A 25,101-nucleotide genomic window follows, 5' to 3' on the forward strand; every position below is an offset into this window, starting at 1 on the left:
TGGTTGAAGCACAGTGTGGTTGGAACCTAATTTGCCAATCAAATTCCCCTCAATTAAAATGTAAAAATGATTAAACACTATAAAAGACCTTCTACATAAAAATTGCATGGTCAAAAAAAGATCATCAATAATACAAGTGCTGCAACAAGACCCAACGGCATTGCTGAAATTATTATTATAAAAATTTAATTTGTTGAAATGTCCCACCCCAAGAATTTGTAACTCTGCAAGTTTTATAGGCATAGGAATAATCATAAGATCACAAGTTGTCCAGACAAAAGTGATTAAACCTCTGCTTGATCTTTGTCTATTGGATCTGCAGGCTGAAACACAGAAACTCCCACGTAAGATGTTCCAAACACCAGGTTTCTTGGAGCATGATAAAGTCAAAGGGCCATAGTTATCATGTATTTGCATCACACGTGCACAACACAACAGGTTGCAAGCGCAACACAACTACTCAGTGTAGTTTATCAAGCCATGCAAGGCCATCTTCCGTGATCTTGAGTGGCTTGATTGATCTGCAGTAAATCGCTGCATTGCGTTACTCTGGCTCTGGGAGGCCCTCCATGGGTGGTGCTTGGAGGTTCCCAGGCAACACCCAGATATTTTGGTGCATTCCCAGATGTACTGTAAGTGGTAGGCCTGGGAATGCCCCAGGTGAGGAGTAACAATGAGAAATATGTTTATTTATCCTCATTTTCCATCTTTCTATGTGTGCTCTAGCACACATAGAAAGAGGAAAATGCCTCAGGGGATTGTTTTTGTGCATGCAGTTGCTCCTTCCTGCACAAAAACAATCCTGCTTACAGTGTAGGCACCCTTGCACCATGGTGCAAGGGGGTATGCATTGGTGCTAGGCAGCACATTGTGTGCCAGCACTGGGAAAAGACAGGAATACGCAGAATATTGTTAAGTACAGTGCATTCTTGACCTTTCAATAACATGCAGCACAGCAAGGTGACATGCTGGGCGATAATTTCATGAATATGCCCCAAAGTTTTTAACATAGGTAAGCCAATGATCATCGTCCAACTTGGACCTGAGAACTGACACGTTTCAATGAATCAGTTTCAAAATGGGACCTGGGCGGCCATTCTCTGTAGGGTTGGGCAAAGTAGCAATAATGGCAAGATTAACAGAATGTGTATCCTCAGTTACCTGGCAAATGGCAGAGAGTATGGCAGCAGTGGTATCAACAGCCTGAGAGACACATTTAGATATTGCACTGAGGGGTTTGTCCACCAATGAGCACAGGTCAGATCATCAAAATGTTAATAGCATCAATCTATATCATTGATAATATCAGAAGTGCAAAACGGTTACTACATGGAATGTTGGAATCTTCTGTTTGTGTAGGCACGTGTGCCTCCAGAAAAGAGATCGAAGCTTGGCCCTTTTGAAGATGTCTATTGAAAAAATCCCAAGGATAAGACGCGTATGTTTCCATTCACATCCAAAGTGCAGCAATGATAGAAAAGCACACACCTTGCAAAAATTGGATGTCTGAAATTTACGATTACACTATCACCACAAAACAACTTTGCTGTGGGCCCAATCCAGTCCACACATTGCATCAGAATATTGTAGTACCAGGCATTGAAATCCGAATGTCCTACAAGCCAGTGACATGCTTTCTTTTTTAGCTGAACAGTGAACACAGATTTTGATTCTCTGTCTTCAGAATGTTGGCCACGACTAAGACAAAATAACCAACCTGCAGGAGGAAGGTTTATATGTGCAAAAGAATATTTAGATCATAGGTCAGGGTTAGAAGGTGGATAGTCACAGTCTGGTACACACTGGCTCCCCATGCAAAAGCGCTGCCAATTCAAGCTCCTGACGTTCACATAAAAATCTCTCCACAACCTTGGATCAGCTTTCCTCAACCATCACATGGATTTTCACCACTCCTCCAGACCCCTTCATTCTGCATTGCTTGCCTTCGTGACCATGCCACGAATTTGCCGCAGCTCTTACGGTGGTCGCTCGTTCACATACATAGCAGCAAAGTTCTGGAGCAGCCTCCTCCCCAACTAAGGTCATCTCTCTCTATCCAGGAGTTCAGAAGAGATCTCAATACATGGCTGTTCGACTGAGACAGACGCAACTACAACAGTGCCTGGATACCCTCTTCAGTGGTTAGCGGGCTATACAAATATGATGATTGATTAATTGATTGTACATTGGTCACTCTTTCAGAAGTCTCTAAAGGAATATGCCTCACAGAGGGCCTACTGCAAAATGTTTGAGTGGTTTTCTTAACTGGAGCAAGTATACCCTCAGTCATGTTAGATTTAGGCTCAGACATTAGCACAATGGCTGGAGTAGTGAAATAAGTTGCCTCAGTCAAGGAAGGCACATTACGTGTTAACAGGTTCTAGTAATCTTAGAGATTTCAGCATCAAGTTTAGCAACTTTTTCCATTACGGGTGCAAGCAATTAATAAAAACAGCTGCAAATTTGGAGAAAACAGGGGCCCATGCAGGGTCATCATGGGAGCTGGGGAGATTGTTAGACATAGCAGCAGAGAGGCCAGGGGTATTGTTCACATTTCTTTAAGACTAGAAGTAATATACTTAGATTTCCTCTTGTGCTTAGCAGCTGGAGTGCTAATAGAGATTGACTGCTGGGCTGGCAGTTCCTGGGCAGGGCCAGGGGACAACGGTATTGGATAGTTCGACCTCATTATCCAGGTGGGCCACAGGTCCTCCCTGTACAACAGAGCCACGGTCAGCTGGCAAAGAGATGTTTGTTAAGTCAGCTAAGTTCAAAGAGGGACACCTTTCTGCTAAAACAAATTATTTGCTAATAACACCAACTGCTCTGCCAAGAAAGGATTCTATGGTTGTGCTATTGGGGCAAAAGGATGTTTTAGGATTTGGGGCCTTCCTTTTCCCCATGACATATGCCAAAAAGTGTGGTGTCAAGAAGACAGCCCCCCAAACTGAGGAGGGTTGGCAAATACAAACAGGTCAATAATACAGCATAGCGTGGAACCGGAGCCTTCAGTGAGACTCCAGAAGGGTACCTCCAGACTGTAAAAGGTGAGAGGGGAAAAAAAGCAAATAGGTGCCTTACTACTGTGAGCTCATTAATGGAGACGATTCCATGCAAGCACATTAGCCTTCTTCACACCTCTTGCCACGGGAGTTACTTTGTAGCAGGTGAATTCAAATAGTGTAAATAGCAAAACAGTATAATTTCTGCAACCCCTTCAGTTGTTAAACAGTGTTAGAATGTGGAGAAGCTGTCTCCTTTTATCTTTACTGTGACAACAGTGGGCCGCTTGGCAACTGTAACAAGTTATAATCCAGACAGAGTAGAGCGGTAAAATACCTATTCCGAGATTTTCGAGAAGCTCTACTACTCCCTGTTGTACACCACATTGTTGCTTTGATTTATGAGACGTTTACTCAAAATTGGTGTCCTCTTTAGCCACTCACTTTCTCCTGCATCCTCAAGCCACCGCCAGCCCACCGAGAGCGTTTCTGGCTCCAGGGGGTTGAGCGTACAGCCACAATAGGCCTCTTGGATCAACCATGGTGAAACTCAGCAGTCAACGCTCAGGCTAACATGCCTTTTCGTGATTCAGGGGTGAAAAACACAACAGCACCAACATTATCAGCTGGCATTTAGCAGCCCACTCTCCGCCACAAACAGCATGAACCAGTCTGGACTGGCAGACTCGCTTACCTGAGCCTCCAGGAGCTCAGGCATTGCACAGCCTCTTAGAGAGCATCTCCTCACCGCTTTCCAGCTCCACTTTCCAGAGGTCTGCCACGGCTCAGTACTGGACATCTTCCAAGTACTCAAAGTCCTTCTGCATGCTAAGAAACTCACAGGTTGCAAAGCACAAGGATTGTTTCTACCTGGCAGCATTTACCTGCCAGTACAGAACATTACCAAGCCCCTATCAGCATGTCATCAGTAAATTTGCAACAATACAGTTAGGAGCATTTTTATTAACTTGTGACACAGTGCAGCAAGTCACCTTGCAGCGTGGCGTCACAGGGAAATGGCAGGATTGCGACATGGAGCAAGTGTGTCTGCTTTGAGCAGGAAGGTGCACAAAATAATCCTGGGAGACTTTTCGCTTTTACTATGTGTGCTGCTTTATGCAGCACACATAGTAAGAGGAAAGGCTTTCCCTCTTACTATGTGTGCTGCTTTATGCAGGACACATAGTAGGAGGGAAAAACGAGGAGAAATAAAGATCTTTCTCCTAATAACGCCTCATTTGGGGATGGGTAGGTTTTTAGTGCATTTGCAGGCCTAACTTTTCTGTTGAATCTGAAAATACGTCAATTTCCATGGATATTCCATGGGTACAACCATGCAGCAACCATGGAAATGCCTCCCTGGTACAGTGTAATGCAACACAGTGGTTTGTGCAGTGTTGCATTACTCAAGATTTATGAAGTCACTCAGGTGGCTTTGCGTGGCTTCATAAATCTCACTTGAGGTTTGTGTCGCACATGTATCACATTGTGTGGTGCAAATGCACCGCAAACCGGGTCACAAATATGGGCCTTAAATTTGTAACCATGCCAAGTTCCCAAACAAGTACTACCTCCAGGGTATTTGCCAGCATGAGCAGAAAGAAAGCTGAAATCTGACTTAACACCTGAAACCTCACCCTGAATCCTCCATATGAGAAATACATGCTTTTTCCCCAAGACACCCTCTAATACTGTGAGAACAAGGTCTTTATTCATGTGATGGAACTCACTTGTACTTGTGACTATGAAGGAGAATCCAAGTCAAATCAATAAATCATCTTGATTTTCTTCACCTTTCACAGATCACTTTGGACAGCGGGCGTTTGTAGGCAAGGTTTGCATGGATAAAAATGAAATATATCCAGAATACAAGGAGGACACCAGAACATGTCTTTCAGAAACAAAAAGGTAAAATGCTGGATGTCACTGGTATATTTTCTTTAGATATGGAGTACTAAAATATGATCTATCTGTTGATAAAATATAGGGTTGAGTTGATCGTTGTACATGAGGAGATTCTGTAATTTGTTTTTGGTTGAGAAGAAGTGCTTTTGTGAATAATCTTGCAGTTCTGTTTCCAGAATCGTTTCATATTTGGCACATGAAATTGATGGGATTGCTCTGCATTGGGTATGGCAAGGTCTACCAATGATGTTCACAAGAAAAGTAGCTGTCGACATTATGATGTCACATATCCCAAGGTAGCGAATGTCCCTCCAGTCTCTTGCTCTCTGTCTCTCTTCATCTCTCTTCCTCTCACACTGTCTCACTTTCTCCTCCATGGGATGGATCTAAACACCATCATAGACAAGTCAAAATTCTAACACCTTGTCTACGTTGTGACTTGGAACCCCTCACTAGAAAGTAACCATTTTATTGTTGATAGCTACTTTTCTTGTAAACATCACAGATAAACAGTACCATACATAATGCAAATGCAAAGTCACCTTCCCATTATTTTTATGTGACAAAATGTGAAAATATCCTGCAAACAGAACTGTCCCTAGGACAAACCATCAGGTTGATGGCCTGCGACTGGGATATACCACAATGTCATGCCGTTTCCATGTAAGCGGATGATATATAATCTATATATGCGATCTGTCCATGGATCTTACACCACTCGCCACCTTACTCCGCCTGTTCGGAGATCTCTCAGGCCTCCGAGATAATCACACCAAATCTCATACATTCTTCTTTCAGGACCGTTCCACATTTCGTTACCTTGGTATGCAGATCTATAGGTCCCTCACAGACCTGCAGGATGGCAATTTAGTGAAAACCATCACCCCCCTTCATGCATAAGTATGGTTCTGGGTCACGCCACGCCTACCAGTGGCTGGCCGCTTGACACTCTCTAGGATGATGCTCCCCCGTCTATTGTATTTCTTTGTTAATTTACCTGGAGAATTCATGCCCTACCTCGACTTTATGCAAATTCATGGATTGTCCAAATCTCTTTTTTTGACTCATGCCAAAATGTCTGGACATACATGGCGCCCACGGCAACAGAATCCGAGATGCACTCCTTCATCCAAGCAGTTTACGAACTGGGTACTGGCAGTCACTTGTTTAAATGGTTGTATAAAGGGCTGAGTACACACATGCACACCTCCCTAGCCACCCCCCCCCCCTCGAACTGGCTGGGAAAAGGACCTCAGTCGTGCCTTCCATGACAAAGAATGGAGCTTCCCTATTGCATATTCTAGCATTGTAATTCTCGGTAATTTAGCAGGTGACAATTCATGCCAATTTTCATCTAAGTGGTATAGCAATGGAACTGTGCAAGTCTACACCTCTGTCTTGTTTTCACCATCATGTTGTTAATGTACTGAACTAGTACTGAGATGAAGGGCAGATATCGACTTTCCAGATCCTTCTTCAGGATTTGGGAGAAGATTGAAGGAATTTCAATATAGACCTGTGGAATCCTACACCACATAAGGACTCCGTTGCAGATTTTTTATTTTTTTTATAAGTATTTTTATAGCAATATCACTCATCATACAATGACGCTCAACAAATGGTAAGTGTCATATAAAGCAATGAGGGTCAACTTCCAGAAGGTAGAGCAAACTTACATATCAGTTGGGGTGCTTTTACGGGCCAATCCATTATATACAACATACTTTTATCTTGGCTCAATTTAAAAGACCCTCTAAGCCATCTCACCGTGCAATTCACCATCAGTAGCCTCTATAGTCACATCCGGGTCCCCATACCTTCTCCCACTTTTTGTGCAACCCCCTACTCTGGTATATCACTTATTCTGCCTTTTTGCACCAGTCTAGGTCAGACTCCCAGTCTTTGAGTCTGGGGGGATTCACCATACCCCAATTCCTTGCTATATTTTGTTTGGCCACACCCATCACCAACCTAATCCCTTGATATTGCAGCCAGGATTTTCCCCCGATATCATCAATAGGAGTCATTTTGGATCTAAGGTAATTTCCTTAGACAGAACCCGGGACATTGTCTCTGTGACCTTCTGCCGGCATATGGTTATCACAGGACATTCCTGGAGGATATGAAAGAAGGTGCCCTCCCGGCCACACTGTATGAGACACAGTGATGAGGGTGCTCTGCCTATCTTATAAAGGAGGGTCCTGGAGTAGTAGGACCTGCTTAATATCCTGAGCTGAGCCACCCGAAACTGGGCCCGATCGCTATGTCCCTTGGACTCTGGAGAGCCTCCACCCAATCATCATCTTCAACGTCTCCCACATCACCCCACTAGCCCTCTCTCAGTGCCACCAATGGGTTAGAGGAGTTGTCAACCAGCTTTCTATAGATTACTGAAATATTTTTTTTCGGGTATGGGCTCTGACAGAAGAGGGTCCTCTAGCAGGGACGCCTTGGGAAGCTGTTCCCCTTCCACTATATGACACCGAAGATATGTCCCGGTTGAAGGTATCTATATTTCCTTGACTCAGCCAGTTCTAATTAGTGATATAGAACCTCAAATTGTATTAGGGCCTCGTCTCTACAGATATCCCCCATGTGTTGTATGCCAAATAACTCCCACCTCGAGAAACCTGTTCAGCCACCCACTTTGTGTAGTAGGTCGCTGTCCGATAATGGAGACGTATTGGACAATTTACCTTTCCAGCCCAAGTAATCTGTGGCCACCCTCCATACTCTAACTACTGTCTGAATATGTGTCAGAAGGGTACGCTCCTGCCTCCTACAGGAAGGGATAATTTGTGCCCTGTTCGATCCATGACCTCCCTGTCCACTCAATAGGCTGATTTATGATGGTCCGACAAGACTCTGTGGTTGACCACTAGCATCTGTGTCACCCAATTATACTAAGGATATCTGGCACTGCAAGGCCGGCTCCATATACCACCCTCTGTAGCTTATTCACCACAATGCGTGGGGTACCTCTATTCCAAAGCAGTAAGAGGACCCGTGGCCATTTTTTTTAAATAACTCAGAGAGATTTTATTATGGCGTATTCTGGAGGACATGGAGGAGGTGCGGGAGGGTCATAATGTTTTATAATGCTGCTCTACCGACAAGGGTCCAAAGGAGCACATCCTGTTGGAGCCTGTCTAGTTGTGGGAATAGGTTTCTGAGCAAAAATTCCTGTGGGTTCTGGGTGACATATATCCCCAAATATTAGAAGCCCTCCAATACCAATTGTGCCGTGCATTCAGTTGTGAGGTTTAGGGCATTACCCAATAAGGGGAAGACCAGTGATTTAGTCCAGTTAATTTGGTAGCCTGAGTGGCTCCCAAAGATATCTAAGATCTGAGGTATCCTATAATAGAGAGGGTGGCCTGAGTGACATATAGCAGGATATCATCTGCGTAAAGGGAGATGCGGTTCCTCCATCCTCCATATGTCCACACTCCCTGTATCAATGGGTCTTGGTGAATCCAGGCCGCAGGTGGCTCCAGTGCCAGTGCAAATACCATAGGGGAGAGAGGGCATCCCTGCTTGGTACCCCTCTGAAGGGCAAATATGCAATAGACCACTCCATTAACCTGCACCCTCGCCAGAGGGCAGCAATAGAAGAGTCTGACCCAGCCACAAAATGTAGGCCCAAAACCTAGTCCTCTGTTGCAGAATCTGAATGCAAAGAGATATTGAATATCTTCCTGAAGAGGAAACAAGAAAAGTGCTTGACACAAATCAATACATGTGAACCACTGGGCATTGGATGGAATTTGGAACAATCTTATTGCAGGATTCAGTACCACAGCACAATAAGGTATCACTCTATAATTAATTTTGCACAGGCCCTGTCCTTTACTCTATTTTCCGATAAGCCTCTTTAATCCCATGATCTTCTTTTTTTCTTTTTTTTTTGTATTGAGCAGGGTAAAAAACTCACAATGCATCAAGGTTGAATGTATGCAGCTATAAATCTGTAATACAGTAAGACAATCTCATACAATACAATCCTGCTTCTTTGTCCATTGGCATCCACATCCCACTTCTATAACAAATGTACATTCGGAAAAGTGCTAAGGCTCAAAGTGTATCCGTGCTACAAAAGTGCTAAAACGAACATTGTATATAAGAATGCTAAAGTGCAGCAAGCCGTATAAAGTACAAAAGCTTAAAGTGCAACTGTGCTTAAAAAGTGCCTAACCAAACAGTGTGTTTTAATAATGGTAAATTTAGCTAGCCTTGTCATGTCACCATCTGACCCAACGAGTACCCAGCAGCCAATGCCTTCCTTATTCCTCAAAATTACTAAAATGACTCTTTAGTCTTGTACCTGTGGCTTAAAGTGTCCATTAGCCCATATTGTTTTTCTTCAAAATTACTAAAATGACTCTTTAGTCTTGTACCTGTGGCTGAAAGTGCAACAGTGCTTCCCCTCCCCCCCCCCCATATTGCCAAAACCCTCAAAACAGCCCCTACTCTTTTTGCATATGCTTCTTTGAACATCTTGGTTCTTTGCATTTTTTCCGTCTATTACTGGACTGTAGGGATAGTCATAGACTTTCAATTTGCAAAATGAAGATTGCAAAAGTGAGCTACCATAGTCGCTATTGAAATATAACATTGAAGAAATGTATTTTTACCCACTGCATGAGAGGAGGCAAATAACATCAGTGTAAGCTCAGGTTGGACATTAGCCCATATTGTTTTACTGACTTCAAAAAATACCCCATTCCAGAAATGTTGCAACCTGGAACACAAGATGAAAATATGACCCCAGTAACCTCTATCATGAGCCTTACATCTGAAACACTAGTTGGGTTGGGAAGGATACATTTTTTTAAGCCGAGACGGTGATTAGTACACTGGCCATCTTGAGAGAAAGGCCATCCTTCTATAACTGGCTGCTCGAAGAGACTTGTACCCCAGCTCAGAGATAAATTGCCACTTACCCATAGTTAGTCTGCATCCCATTTCTCCATAAAATTTCTCCAAGAAATCTGGCACTAATGATTGATTTGAAAACGTTTGGAGAAACCTGTACTAATTACTGACTCCCATTAACTTGTTTTCACAAAACAGGCATACTAGCAAGTTGGTTGCCTCCTTCATTTCTTGGAAATTAACCTTTAAAAAACCAATTATTTATCTGTAACTAAGCTGGAGACCGAGGCTATTTTGTCCCATATCTCTGGGTTACTTGATACTATGTAATTAACACTGAGCAGATATAGAAATCACACAGTTTCCTAAACCCCTTGGCTTCCCATTTATATTCCATTGATTTCTCTATCCCCAGTCCCCACACTGCACTCTCTTGTATTCGGGAATACATGTGGCAAGTTGGTATTTCTCAATATTTAAATAACGCTTGGGCACACTGTTCTATCTCCTTCAGAGTCTTACACCTAGACTTCTTAGGTATCTGTGCGATCTTTAGAAACACCTGTTTTTTAGTACAAGTATCTTTAATCATAATATTTAACAAAAATTTATCATGGGGTTATTTGATAATGAAAGTTGAATTAGTCTGTCCAGAAAAGATGCCTGATAGTACGTCTTAGGCTGTGGAAGTGCCAATCCCCTAATGCTTTATCCAATTCTAAAATTTCCTTCTTGACCCTAGGGCCCATATTTATACTTTTTTTGTGCCGCATTTGCGTAATTTTGTGATGCAAAAGCGGTACAAATGTACAAAATATAATTGTAATGGTAAGTTTGCGCCGCCTTTGTGTCAGAAAATGACGCAAATGCGGCACAAAAAAAGGTATAAATATGGGCCTAGATTTTTTATTCTGCCATATACATTTTCAAAAAATGGTACTGAGTTGTTCAAATTATGCCCTCTATATCAGTAGAGGAAGATTTATAAAAAAAAATAAAAGTGATAGCAAGATAGACATTTTGATAAGGGAGACTTTCCCTATCACCATGATTGATAAAAGCATTCATCTTTCCAGAAAGGCCTTAATTTTACTAAGAGTTACACCATAGTTCAATTGAAAAAGTTGGGATAAGTCCTTGGTAACATATACTTCTAAATTGCGAATAGGGCACTGGGGGTTAAATGGTAAACCTGGAGGAAGGTCTGAGGCAGATGCATTACATAATGGTGTCTCAATTTTTGTCTGATTTACCTTATAGCTTCCTATAATTGTTAATTCCTTAATTTCATTTATCACCCATTGTATATTCCTATTATCTGCTTCCAAATATAAAATAATATTATATGCAACCAATCTGACTTTAGGCATCCCTCCCAGCGGCGGCCAGATCAGTTCATTATTTCTAATTCTAATAGCCAGAGGCTCAATGAAAAATGTGAAGAGGATTGGGGATACAGGGCATCCCTGCCTGGTACCACGATTGATCTTTACCCTTCCCACTTCCTTAGAATTCACTACAACCTTAGTTTCTGCCCCTACATATAAATTCTTCAACATATTGACCACTTGCATTGGAATTCCAAACTGTTCTAGAATGTTAATAAGGCCTGCCAAATTACTAGATCAAATTATTTCTCAGCATCATTAACTAGGAGAGCTGCTTTGTCTCTGATAGAAAAATAATCTATATCTTGCATTAGAAAGTGTGTGTTAGCTGTCATTAATCTTTTAGGTAAGAAACTGCTCTGATCTCTGTCTATCTCTGTTTGTGACACAGAAGCAACTCGATTTGCCATGGTTTTCATAAACCACTTGTAGTCTGCATCCAGGAGATTGATTGGATGATAAGAGTTGGCATCCCCCGAATTTTTGTCTGTTTTCAGAAAACTAATTATTATTGATTCCTTAAACAAATTTGGAATTTCCACTCCATCCTTGATTTGATTAAATAATGATGTTGCAAAGGGGAGGAGCTCTCTTATGAGCATCTGGTACACCTCTGTTGGTATGCTGTCACTCCCTGTGGCTTTAGTCATGTTCTAAGGGTCATAGCCACCCCAGATCACTCTATGTTTTGCATCAGGGCTTCTTTTTGTGAATTCAATAGTTGTGGCAACTGAAGAGCCTCAAAATATTGTTGTAACTTTGCCTGAGGGACTGCTTCAACCTCTTGAAATATACACCTAAAATGCTTTAAAAAAACATCTGTGATATCCCCTTTATACACTTCCTGAACGGCCAGTATCGGGATTTTCAATCTGATCGATTGCTTGACTATTCCTTTTAATTCTTGTAGCCCAGGCCAAATTCTTTCCAATTTGTTGACTTTCTTCATACAGCTCATGTTTCCCTTGATTTCCTGAAATATAAACATCATTCAAGTCTTGCTTTGCTTTTCCCAATAGATCTTGTTTCTCTTGAAACCCTACTGACCCCAGTGGTTTACCCCTAGTTGTAAGGTACTGATGTAGTGCTCCGCTAGCTGCAGCTTGAAGGGTCTGAATGTTTGCCTGTCAAATCTTGTTGCATCTTGCCTTATGCACTATAACTTGTCCCCTGAATGCCACTTGAAAGGCTTCATAACCATAAAATCTGGAGCAGTGCCACAATTTATATAAAAAAAATATTTTATAAAAACCCTTGTCTCCTCTACCCACTTCTGATCCGAAAGCAAAGATCTATCAAAGTGCCACCTTGGCGTCAATTTGGGGGTTATATTTGCTCTAACTTGCAAAGAAACTAATGAATGATCAGGGAAGAGATTTGCTACTATATCCACAGACGTCCATGGTGCTGAATTTGATATAGCAAAAAAATCTATTCAAGAAGCTAAACTGTGCCTATTTGAAAAACATGTTTATTATGTGACCTCTGCCAGGGGTCACACAATATCTGCCAGGGGTCTATTAACCGAAAGTCTTGCTTCATTATCATCAATAGCTTGGCCATTTTCGGTTTCAATTGTTTTTTCACTTTGCTAGAGGTATCTAATTTTATGTCCTGAATAAAATTTTAATCCACTCCCATGATTAATGTCCCCTCAGACTCCGTGGCTAGATTATAAGTTTGTTCTAAAGATTGAGTGTCATCCATCCTATGATCGAAGAGATATGGGGACTTCCTAAGACTTCTTTGAGAATGCCCTGTTCAATAATTTTTTCAATAACCAGTGCAATCCCCTCCTCTGTATCTCAAGTAAGTTTGTACTGATGAGTATGAGCATACACTGCATTTTGTTTCCCTGTGATCTGCACTGGCGCTGCACTTTTGATCAATCTGATTTCGTTTCCTGAAAAAATCAAACCTTGTTTATTGTACATCCTAAATCTGGAGGTTAGTCTTCTGTAACAACCAAGAACATTTTAACACTAAGGGCCAGATGTAGGAAACAGTTTGCGACTCGCAAACTGCAAAATTTGCCGTTTGCGAGTCGCAAACCGGAGTTTCCTATGCAGAAATGCATTTTGCGAGTCCGGACCGACTCGCAAAATGCATTTCCGACTCGCAAATAGGGAGGGGTGTTCCCTTCCTATTTGCGACTCGCAGTGGTATGCAATTCCATTGGAGTCGCAGTTACCATCCACTTGAAGTGGATGCAAACCCACTCGCAAATTGGAAGGGGTCCCCATGGGACCCCTTCCCCTTTGTGAATGGACCCAAAAATATTTTTTCAGGGCAGGTAGTCATCCAAGGGACCACTACCTGCCCTGAAAAAATTCCGAAACAAAAGGTTTCAGATTTTTTTTAAAGTGCAGCTCGTTTTCCTTTAAGGAAAACGGGCTACACTTGAAAAAAAAAACCTGCTTTATTTAAAAGCAGTCATGGACATGGAGGTCTGCTGACTACAGCAGGCCTCCATGACAGTGAGTGCCCATAGTCGCTATGGGGCCGCAATTTGCGACCCACCTCATTAATATTAATGAGGTGGGTCTTTGCGACCCCATAGCGACTCGCAGAAGGTGTCTGAGACACCTTTCTGCATTGCAAATTGCGAGTTGCAATTTGCGAGTCGCTCAGACTCACAAATTGCAAGTCGCAATTTGCAAACTTGCTACATCTGGCCCTAGTCTCTTTATTTTAAAATCAGAGTCTTCATTATTTGTTTGAATTGCAACTCTACCTGGTGAACAGTAAATCATGCAATGTAACTTGCAGAGCATGTCAGGTCCCAAAAAATGAACTGGACTCAATGATTCTAAAATTCAATTTTTACTGGAGCATTATACCTACAACTTGGACTTTTTTCTTTCCCAAGAGGGATAGGTTGAAAACCCCCAGTAGTCTAACTGTGGAGCAGGTACCACTTGTATCTGTCAAAAATGACACCAGATGGCTATTCACTTCTCCTTCCACAAAATGACTATTTTGGTCTAACTGTAGGACTGCACCAAGCATGCAATTTGTCTCCCCCCAACATACCCCCAGGCACTGTCATTGTGCCTGACCTTTCCCTGTAGGGACTCTGAGTAAATTTGAAAATTGTGAGAAATTATTGTTAATCATTGACGGATTTTTCTGAAGTCTGAAACTGTGTTGAAAACATTGCATATTACTTTGCATAGGTTCCTGCATGACTGGAGCTAAAGGCATATTCAAATTTGTTTGACCAGACACCCTTGGGTGGTAGTCCCCCAAACTGTTTGCTTTCTCTCCTCTTTTGTTTTTGCTTTATTTGATTTTGATGGCTTTAGGACTCTGGGGAATTTACCACTGCTAACCACTGCTAAAGCGCTCTCTCCCTAAAACATGATAAAATTGGTCTACACCTGATTGGCACATTTAACTTGTAAGCCCTAGTATACGGTGCTACATGTACCCAGGGCCTGTAAATGAAATGCTATTAGTGAGCCGGAAGCGCTCATTATACTACCCACTCCAGTCACCCTATTAAAATGGTCTCAGGCCTACTGCTGCAGCTTGTAGTACAGTTTAAAACTGTCATCTCGACCTGGCACAATGAAGGGAATAACTTTTCAGAACCAGAAGTGGGGTTGGGACAGGATCTTCCCCCACTCACAAAGGATTGCTCTAGGTAAAATACTGGATCCCAGAAACACTTTTCAGTACACTCCATGATCTGTGGAAGATTCAGAAGAAGGACTGCCCTGAAGACCTGCTGCTGAAAGGATTGCCTTGCTGCCCTGCTGTATGAAGAAGAAGGACTGGTCCTGCTTCTTAAATCCAGCACCACCTGAATGACTACAAGGGCTAGTTGGCTTGCCTCTTTTGTGAGGTACAGGGACATTACAAACTTCTGAGACCTTGAACCCTGGCTCTGCTGGAGTAAGTCCTAACCTCTCAAGTGGTGCCCGCCAGGTCCTGGCCCCTGGAAGTTGTGCTGGTGCTGCTCCTCCGGCCAGAATCTAAAATCTGGGACTTAATACATTTTCCACCAAAAACTACCTAGTGACCAGATAGGAGACTGGGACTTACCTGCCAGCCGAACCACGCAAGGTGCATTGTTGGTTGGTCTGACTTTGCGGTAGCTCCCACTACGTTTTTCTCTGCAGCAGCAAATCCTCTCCAGCAGGACGTCACTGCAGCGGTATCCCACCTCATGTAGCCTTCTTTGGCTACAGCCTGTAGCTTTGTCCACAAGGGGACTCTCAGTTCCATACAAATTTCTGAGTCTAAAGGTAGAAATCTTTTCCAGGCTTGATGACGACCACGACACCATAGGCAGCATTTTCTTTAACCCTGTTTTTATTGTGAAGTTCCCATCAGTCTCAAGTCAGTAAAATAGCCCCTCTGGCAGTGGTCAGCCCCACCGGGGGAAGGGCAGGCACAGCAACGACAACCTTGTTGGCCTAGAAATTCAGCTTCTCCCACTTAAATCTTTTTACAGCCTTCATCAAGACCTTGTCTAGGGGCTTCTCATTGTAGACAAAATGCCCCCAGATACAGCCTGCTGCCTTGTTCTACTGAGATTCTATCTTGTCCAAGACTTTTCTCAAGGATTTGTTCAAAATCTGAAGGTATCATACATGTCATAGGGACATGGTAGATCAGAGTATCAGAAAAGCCTACGTATGGAATTACACAGCTCAGTCTGAAAGCAAGGAAAAGTCTCTGAAACATCTAAGTATAAATGTAAGGAGGATTAATAGGGAGGTTACCTCTAGAGAAAGCAGGGAAATGTTCTGGCACACATCCCAAATTAATTTTTTATAGTTTCATAGGAGTAGAGAATCATGCCCTTTGCAAGGGTGTGAAGTGGCACCATGGGCTCTACCAATGAAAATACATTGACAAAAACGAATAAACATTGTAGAAATTATATTATGTAAAACAGGCTCATTCTAGAAATCCTCCAAAAATTAACAATCTATAAGTCCATTTGTCCGACATATAAGAAAATGACATCACAGTTTTTCACATATCAAATACAAGCCCTTGACTTTTTACAAAAGTAGGTACACTTAGAACACAGCTTGCTTTAAAGCCATTAAAGAATTACATTCTCCGCACATAATAGGTCACATTGTTGTCTATTTTATGGAAAGGGAGGCACTGTAGAGAGAAAAACATGCAGACAGAAACCTTTCCATTGTACTTTTAAGAAGCCATGTTTCTCTTAGTTGTCAGTGCAACCAGACCAGTAGTCCTTAAGTTAGTTTTTAGCTTATGTAGGCTAACCTAAACATGTCAAAACGAATATTAATCTGTATTAATAAAGCTGCACTCACAATTTGGTCCAGTTGACTTTGCACTTGATCCTGTATTCTGCTGCTGAAATAAAGGAATGCCATCAGTGTACAAATAGTGTGATCTCAATTTTCCAAACTGCATGCCCACCTGGCTTCCTAATTATGTGAACAATGCAGTCTGTCAATGTACTTTAAGAAACAAATGCATAAATCATGGAGCATAGACTACCAAAAAAGTAACAAGGGATCTTGTTAGCTCAATCTGGTGGTTCATTCAGTGAAGGGTAACATTAGTTAATTAGAATTATTTTGTTTAACTACTCCATGCATTAAAGGGACACAGAAGGGATGTTTAACTACTCCATTGATGTGAGAGGAGATAGACAACTTTGCACCACTGGTTTCTTAATTTCTGGGTTATTATAGGTAATGCAGAAAAAGGCTTTTGGCAGGGCTTATTGACAGAAGACTTGGTAATTGCTAGAAATAGTTTATACATGTCCTCAGTATCTACAAAAAAACTGAAATTAAATACACATCCTAGATTTCAATGTTTTTTTAACAGCTGTCAATCCATACATTGCCAAGAAGATGAGGTAGCGATAGCAAATTATATTGTTCAATTTTCTGTTATATCTTATAATGAAGCCATTTTCATTCTGTGTATACTTGATTTGCTGTTTGCTTATTTTTTTTAACTGTCATCAAAAACAAATATGTCCATGTGCTTGATGACGTTTAACATAGCATCATTAACACAGAGTACTTTTCCAACGTTTCCTATTTAAATGGTAACGAAAGTTGTAAGGAAAAAATCATTACTTTAGGTAATGGTGGTGCGCCAAGCATCTTCAGCAGTATATTGTAAGAAGGCATAAACTGGGTACAGCAACATCAATAGTACAGAAGAAATATTAGTGAAATATTATTTAGCCCATTTATCACAAAATGGTGCTTAAAACGTAAATGGTTTGCTCGTTTGAATGCTTATTTTTAGAATGATTCTACTGAGGTTGTTGTACATTTGTTTCTGATTTTTGCAATATTGGCCAAATAAGACACTTTGATGAATTACAGACCGAGTCTAATGAGTTCATATGGGACCAAATAACACCTTATATGCTCTCTTATAAACTTTGTATATCTATGTTAAAAGGTTTATGATCACTTCCCTATGAAAACTATGGGCCATATTTACAAATGCCCTTTGAGCCGCCAGAACGTCAATTTTAGTGACAGTCCAGTGGTGCACACTGCAGGGCCATATTTACAGGGCCACATAAAGCCACCCTGCATGGCTTTTCATGGTCTTGTAACTATGTACTGGGCAACACAGTGCACGTCGCTGCATTGACTCGCCCTGCAACAGGGAGGCATTCTATGGGTGTTGTGGTGGGTGTTCCCATGCAACACCGATGGAGTTTGATGAATTCCCAGATTTACAAGGATTTGTAAACCTGGGAATGCGCTGAAAAGCCTACACCTTCCCAGGTGAGGCATAAGGGAGACACAACGAGGAAAAATACTTTTTCTCCTCATGTTTTCCTTTTTCTATGTGTGCTGCATTTTGTAGCACACATAGAAAGAGGAAAATGCCTCTCGTGATTGTTAATGTACAGGAAGGTCTCCCTTCTTGCACAAAAACAATCCTCCCCACAACGCAGACACCCTTGCACCAGGTTGCGTGCCAGCCCATTGTGCGCCTGCGCAGGGGAAAAGGACATGAATATGTACCTTGTAGATATGTCACATTCCTGTCATTTTCTTTTGACGCAGGGCAGCGCAGCAAGAAGGCTTGCAGTGCTGCTCTGTGCCAAAAGTTTGTAAATAAGCCCCTATGTTATTAAGACTCTGTATTAAAAGGAAAGAGGTATTAACATATCTTCTACTTTGATGTAGCTTTAGAGGCACCAGAAGAAATAGGGGGATATGTTGACCTTATTATTTTTTTATATTTGGAAGGGATTCTCTTATTCCTTACTTTTTTCAAATATAAAATCTTTTACTTTTACTTTCTTGGGGCATCACATCTTCCCGGACTTCATTTTAATTGTGAATGCAGCTGAAGGAAGCAACGAAACAAGAGTGGCTGATCTTTTTAAGTATGAAAATATGGTTAGACTTCGCACATACTGGTGCATTACAATAGAAAAAATATATATACAATAAAAATCATGAGCATAATAGTTCATTATTTCATTTAAATCTAATAAAGATAAGGAGTATATTTTAGTTGACATTATTTTTAACTGGTGCATTGACTTGAAAGGAGATAGAGAGCCTTATATCACAAATGTATTACTTACTAGGACATCTTAGTTGATGCCGAAAAAGTTATTTCACAATCTCCATTAGTAGAGCACATGGCCAATGTCATAGAAAGTTGACACATACCTTCAATTTCCAACAAATCCTCACCTACAAATTATTATTGAACATCTGTCAGCCCTTACATTTTCAATAAGACGAAGTAAAGGTAGAAGTACACTTTTAGGACAAGAAAGGTCCTTGCATGATGTTCCGTAGTGTTCACTGTCCTGTATGTCCTGTGATGCAGCTTTTTCGATTTTTAGGCAATGCCATGCACTAATCCGGTATGCACACATTTACCTAGGCCTAGCATTGACAATGTTAGGTCCTGGATCTAGGCATTAACTGGGAGGGGCACACCAAGTGCACCCTGTCTGTGACAAAGTACTTCTGACCCTGTCACAGGTTTCATGTGTTGAACGCGGTTGTGGCAGCATACTGTGTTAGAGAACTTTAATGCCTTTTTACCTGTGAGTCATAAATACTTGCCTACCAGCCTACTCTAAAATCTGCTGGCCGCAATGAACCCAGAATCCTAAACATAGCGTCAACTTCCCATGCATTGTGCAAGTCTGCTAGAAACGCTAGTGGGCCATGAAAGACTGATGGAGACCTGAGGATTCCACTTTGTGAGCCTACATGCTGGAACGAAGGTCTAGTTGGGGGAGAGCTTGCTTTTCTCTTACAGCATGTGTATTGCTGGCACCTCCTAGAGGGTAGGGGGAGCACCAGATACTATGGTGAGGAAAGATGCACCAGGTCCCTTCCTAATACATGGTGATGAAATGACTCTGATTTCAGTTGCAGTTTGATGAATCGCAGGGGTTACATGGTGAGGCGTGCATGATCTTTTGATAGAGAATGGAGTCCTTTGAGGGACACAGATTCTTGACTCTTCCCGATGTCTGTGAGACAGGCCATAAATAGCTGGGTGCAGCCTGCTCTCACCTCTCTGTACTTGTTTGATGGGTAATATACCCTGAAGGCTGTCCTTCTGGGCAAAGTGCCCTTGTGCACGGAGGCTAAGCCTGTAAGTTCGCCTGTCCAGGACACAATCAAGGGGAACTGAGCCCAGGTGGGCTCCAAGGAGCAGATATGGAAAACACATCCTCCCTCTGTGAAAGGATAATAAAGTTGGGGGCCCAAAACCTACAGTTGTTCATTGTTGTGGTCTCTTTTACCAAGGAGGGGGTACTCCACAGAGTGCGCAGGGACAATGAAGCAGCTAAGGACTGGTATTGCATTGTTGATATTGGACTGATTAATAATGCGCACAACAAGACATTCTTATACATGACCAATACATTTTCATGCACAAGCAGTCTCATCACCAGTGTTAGACTCCCCTGCAGGCTGTGCGACCCAGGCCTGAAGGTTAACAACTGATAGGTCACAGGTAAGGTAACACTTAGCTGACAGCCAAACACACAAACAGGAGAGCTTAGATCAGATCCTACAGATAGACAGCAACACTACAATGGTCCCCCGAGTTCGGCCCCAATAAACGCGCACATGGCCAGAGGGATGCTTGCATTCCCAAAACACAATAAAGTTAGATGCCACATGTAGTTAGGTACACTTAGCCAATCAGGACACAGACACACAGCACAAGCAGTAATCGCGCTGACCTCAGGCCGGAAATGTGGACATATACTCGCTAACTCACATAGGGTCCATGCTAGGTCGATACCCCCATGCATTCCCAATCTGGAATTGAATTTACGACTCCTTGTCAACTGTTCACATTTTCTATCTAGGAAAGAATGATTTTATGATTTTATTGCACCCTGAGAAATATTTTTTTTTAAAAACACATTAATTCAATGTACTATGAGAGGCAGTCCTCAGACCCCAGTTCTGTAACTGATCTCCTGCCCGTAATGTTTAATTAAACAAACTGTTTCCTGTTTTTCCAGATGTCTTTTGTTTTTTGTTTCGCATCACAAAAGTGATGCGACCTCGACAAAAAATCTTAATAAATCTGCCCCAAGTGACCAAAAAAGATACCATGAGAGTGCACCATGAAGATTGGAGGTCGTCACCCACTGCTCTTGTGTAGGCAACAAAACTTTGGTTTGAGTAGGGCAAAAGACCCATTAGGGTGCACACAATAGTGAGCCATATTTCATTTCAAATGATGATGTTGTGTGCCTGACTGGAGTCATCAGTCATTTTTTTTATTAACTATAGTCTACGTCATCTAAGAAGTTGCTGGTATGCAACCCACTTCTGTAATTTCCTTTTTGACATCTGAGTATGTGTGTCATCTGTAAATGATAACACACACACTTCTAAACCATGTGTCTTATGACAAATGATAGCCATCAACTGCTGTCAGACAATACAATGTGTTGAGCTTGCCATAAACGCATGTCGATTTGTGAAGCAGAGGCTGGCCTGTACTTTGAGAATATGAAAGTGCTTTGGTTCCAAATTGCCTGCTAATGTGCCCTGGAAGGTATGACAGTCACATGGCTGAAGTTAGTGTCTCCCACTATATTATGAATGTCCGACACCCAACAGAGCTCTGATTTCTTGTTACTAATGGAGGAAGGATATACAACAGTGAACTTGCTTGTTAGAACTGGCATGGTTGGCTAATCAGTGCTAAAGTGCAGGTGTTATCTACTTAAAATATGGTAACTTTGGCTTATCTACGATTGGCATGTTTAATTTGCTTATAATTCCCTACTAAAGTGCACTACGTGTGCCCAGAGCATGTCAATTAAATGCTACTAGTGGGCGTGCAGCACTGATTGTGCCACCTAATTCAGTAGCCCCTTTAAACATGTCTCAAGCCTGACATTGTAGAACCTGTGTGTGCACTTTTAAATTGCCATGTTGAACTGGCAAGTTAACCCTCTTGGAAGGCCCAATCCTTCCTTTTTAATACATATAAGTCACCCCCTAGGCTTTAGGTATTCCCTGGACAGGTGCAAGGGCAGATGCAACGTATTTGAAAGTTAGACATGTAATTTTCAGTTTTACATGTTCTGGTAGTGAAAAACTCTTAAACGTGTTTTTTCCTACTGCAAGGTCTATCTCGCCCATAGGTTAATATTTGAATTACCTTGTTACATTTTATAAGTGTAACTTCCAATTGGGAAGAGATGGGACCCCAAAGTTTAGTGTCTCACAATTTAAAATCACAACTGATGGTGAAGTTGGATTTTAAATTGTAATTCTGAAAATTTCACTTTCAGAAAGTTGGCATTTTCTTATCTTAAATCATCTAGGGCCATATGTACGAACACATTTTCCCATAGACACAGAATGGGCAAAACTGCTTTCTACATCTGGCCCTTAGAGCCTTCTGCCTGTCTCTGAATACACGAGTGATGGCTGGGCGCTTGGGCATTCACTCCAGACGGCCACACAAAAAGGGATCTTAGGTGTGACTGATGGACCATCAACATCCTGATGGCCCATCCTGGACATGGTGGGAGAGAGGAGCCTACACTTACACCTGAAAGGGCTATACCTTGATCCCACACAAAGGGCTGCATAATCCTCTGTTATGAATCTGGAGCCAGGGCAGGGACCCTGTGCTCCTCAAAGGCCTCTCTTTGAAGTCTCCCCCACTTCAAAAGCACAACTGGGTATAAGTACTGGGCCTCAGACACTACCACTTCAGTACACTTCTGGACCGGAGGGACATTCTGCTAGGAAGAAGGACTGCGGTGCTGCTGAAGGGACTGTCACTCTACTGGACTCTGCTGGACTTTGCTGAACTCCTGCTCTGCAGTGCCTGTCCTGCTGCCCCCCTTGCCTGGGAATGAGAAGGACAGAACCTTCATCTCTACATCCTCAGAACCAAAGTGACTCCAAGGGCTTTCTGGCTTGACTCCTGTTTTGACATCTCAGGGACATCAAAGACTTCACTTCATCCTGCATCAGCACCTGGACTTTGCTTGCTGCAAGTCTTGGCCTGCCAAGTATTGCTAATCCAGTCCTGGGCCCTTAGAAGTGGGTATAATGTGGGTATAAAGTGCTGCAACTGCGAAATTTGTGCATCACTGTGATGTGCTGGTCAGAATCCTGCATCCCCCCTCAATGCCAGCACATCAGAGCTGACGCTGAAGACAAAGACATCGCATTGCCAGTTGCGTGGATCAATGTATTGCCTACCTTGCTAAAAAGATGCCATCAAAGCATTTAGAATTTCATGTCTCGGAGTCATCACATTGCCTACATTCAGCAGGATTGATGTTGATGCATCGCCTCCTCTGCTCCATGCATTGGGCCCCTTCGACAGCGCAACAAGGTACTTTGTCAATGGGACAAGGTTGATCCCTGCATCCGACCTGCGTTGTATTGCGTTGGCCTGACGTTTCAGATTTTATCCTGTCTACCACAACTAGATAGCCCTGCTTCGCACTTTGGGGGTGATTCTAAGTCTGGTGGGCGGCGGAGGCCGCCCGCCAGAATTCCCCCTCCAAAATACCGCTCCGCGGTCAAAAGACCGCCCGCCAGCCCAGTGCAAAACACCCTTCCCACGAGGACGCCGGCTCAGAATTGATCCGGCGGAGTGGGAAGGTGCGACGGGTGCAGTTGCACCCGTCGCGAATTTCAGTGTCTGCAAAGCAGACACTGAAATTCTTTTCGGGGCCCTCTTACGGGGGCCCCTGCAGTGCCCATGCCATTGGCATGGGCACTGCAGGGGCCCCCAGGGGCCCCGCGACACCCCATACCGCCATCCTGTTCCTGGCGGGAGAACCGCCAGGAACAGGATGGCAGTATGGGGTGTCAGAATCCTCCATGGCGGCGCAGCTTGCTGCGCCGCCATGGAGGATTCATTTGGGCAGCGGAAAACCAGCGGGAGACCGCCGGTTTTCCACTTCTGACCGTGGCCGAACCGCCGCGGTCAGAATGCCCAGCGGGGCACCGCCGGCCTGTTGGCGGTTCCCCCGTCATTTTAGCCCTGGCGGTCTTGGACCACCAGGGTTAGAATGGCCCCCTTTATGTTTTTAATGTTTTTGCATTCTAATTTTAAAAAATTCAGATCTCGTCTTCTACTTATTGGATTTTTGTTGTTTTGGTCTTGCTTTGTTCATTGAATTAGGCTCTATTTATGTAACCAGGAGTGATATCATTCTTTATTTGTGGTGTTTTCACTGCTTTATTGTTTAAGTGTTGCACAAATACTTTACACATTGCCTCCTAAGTTAAACCTGCATTCTCTGTGCCAAGCTACCAAAGGGTGAACATAGTTTAATTTATGGTGCATATCTGACTTACCCTGACTAGGATTGTGAGTCCTGCTTGTATAGGCTACCTACCTCTCCCAACCAGAAACCCAATTTCTAACATTTGTGGAGTATGGAGTGGTGTTTATTAGCAAGATTACATCACAAATACTGCAATTCAAAACGTGTACTTCCACTAGATCTAAAAAAAGGTGACAGTAATATAAATTGACCTCAGTGTTTAGAATTATAACCAAACAGCATGAATGCGAGCCCCCCCCCAAAAAAATAATATGCAGTTTAAAATATAAAATGGCACAGAGCACATACCCGCTTCCTTTGGGTGGTGGGTAAAGGCAACAACACACAGTCACTGTTCCTTTTTGCAGTCTCCCTTGTGACGGCTCCATCCGCCTATGGAGAGTAAGCATCATATACCATACTTCAGAAAGTCAATCCTTGCTCAAGATTGGATGGCCTTTGTGTCAATATCAGTTGTCCTGCACCTGTTTGCTGTTCTCCCGCTAAATTTGTCATTCTTCCTGCTCTAAAGAGCATTGCAAACAGAGCCACATTCAAACACCAGTCTTCTTACATATATTATTCGTATGTAGTTCAAAAGTGTTTTGAAGGAGTCAAGCCATTAAGGTTAAAGAGAAGTTTGACAAAACATCCAGTTCCTCAATAGTCCATTGCTACTGCTATTGACATTTATCTGTATATACATCAACCAATAATTCAGTGCGACAGATATGCACTTATAGTGTTGGCTGACAGGGGAAGTGAGCAGACCCCCGGTCTTTTTTTAAATGTCATTTGCACTCTGTTTAATTGTAGAATATTTGCCAGCATAAATGCACACCTCTGTATATTACAATAGGTTGTACAATAACTTGTAAGAGCATCTGGAGGACACCGAGGAAGGTAGTGGGCAAAGCATTTCTTTACAGCTGTGAACCAAAATGAAGCAGCAGAGTTAGTTATTTCATGAGATAGTTTATGAATTTTGAAGTTTTGAAAAGTGTTCACTTTCACAAAATTCATGTTGCCTAGTTTAATTAATTTATTTTTAAACGTCTCTGACTGGATCTTGAAAAGCGATAGTGTAAATTATTGGCCCGATTCACAAAGATTGTGCTGTAACTTAGGGCCCGATTATGACATTGACAGTCTG

At 42.5% G+C, this 25,101-nt stretch overlaps 1 protein-coding gene across 1 annotated transcript in view; it reads left to right on the plus strand.

Moving 5' to 3' along the window:
* Positions 1 to 25,101, plus strand: part of GDA (guanine deaminase) — a 599,621-nt gene that overhangs the window by 358,896 nt on the left and 215,624 nt on the right. The window contains exon 6 of the mRNA XM_069228937.1: positions 4,805 to 4,910. Coding sequence (XP_069085038.1) covers positions 4,805 to 4,910 — 106 coding nt within the window. The remainder of the gene's footprint in view (positions 1 to 4,804; positions 4,911 to 25,101) is intronic.

The sequence above is a fragment of the Pleurodeles waltl genome, chromosome 1_1, assembly GCF_031143425.1.
Source record: "Pleurodeles waltl isolate 20211129_DDA chromosome 1_1, aPleWal1.hap1.20221129, whole genome shotgun sequence".
Classification (NCBI taxonomy): domain Eukaryota; kingdom Metazoa; phylum Chordata; class Amphibia; order Caudata; family Salamandridae; genus Pleurodeles; species Pleurodeles waltl.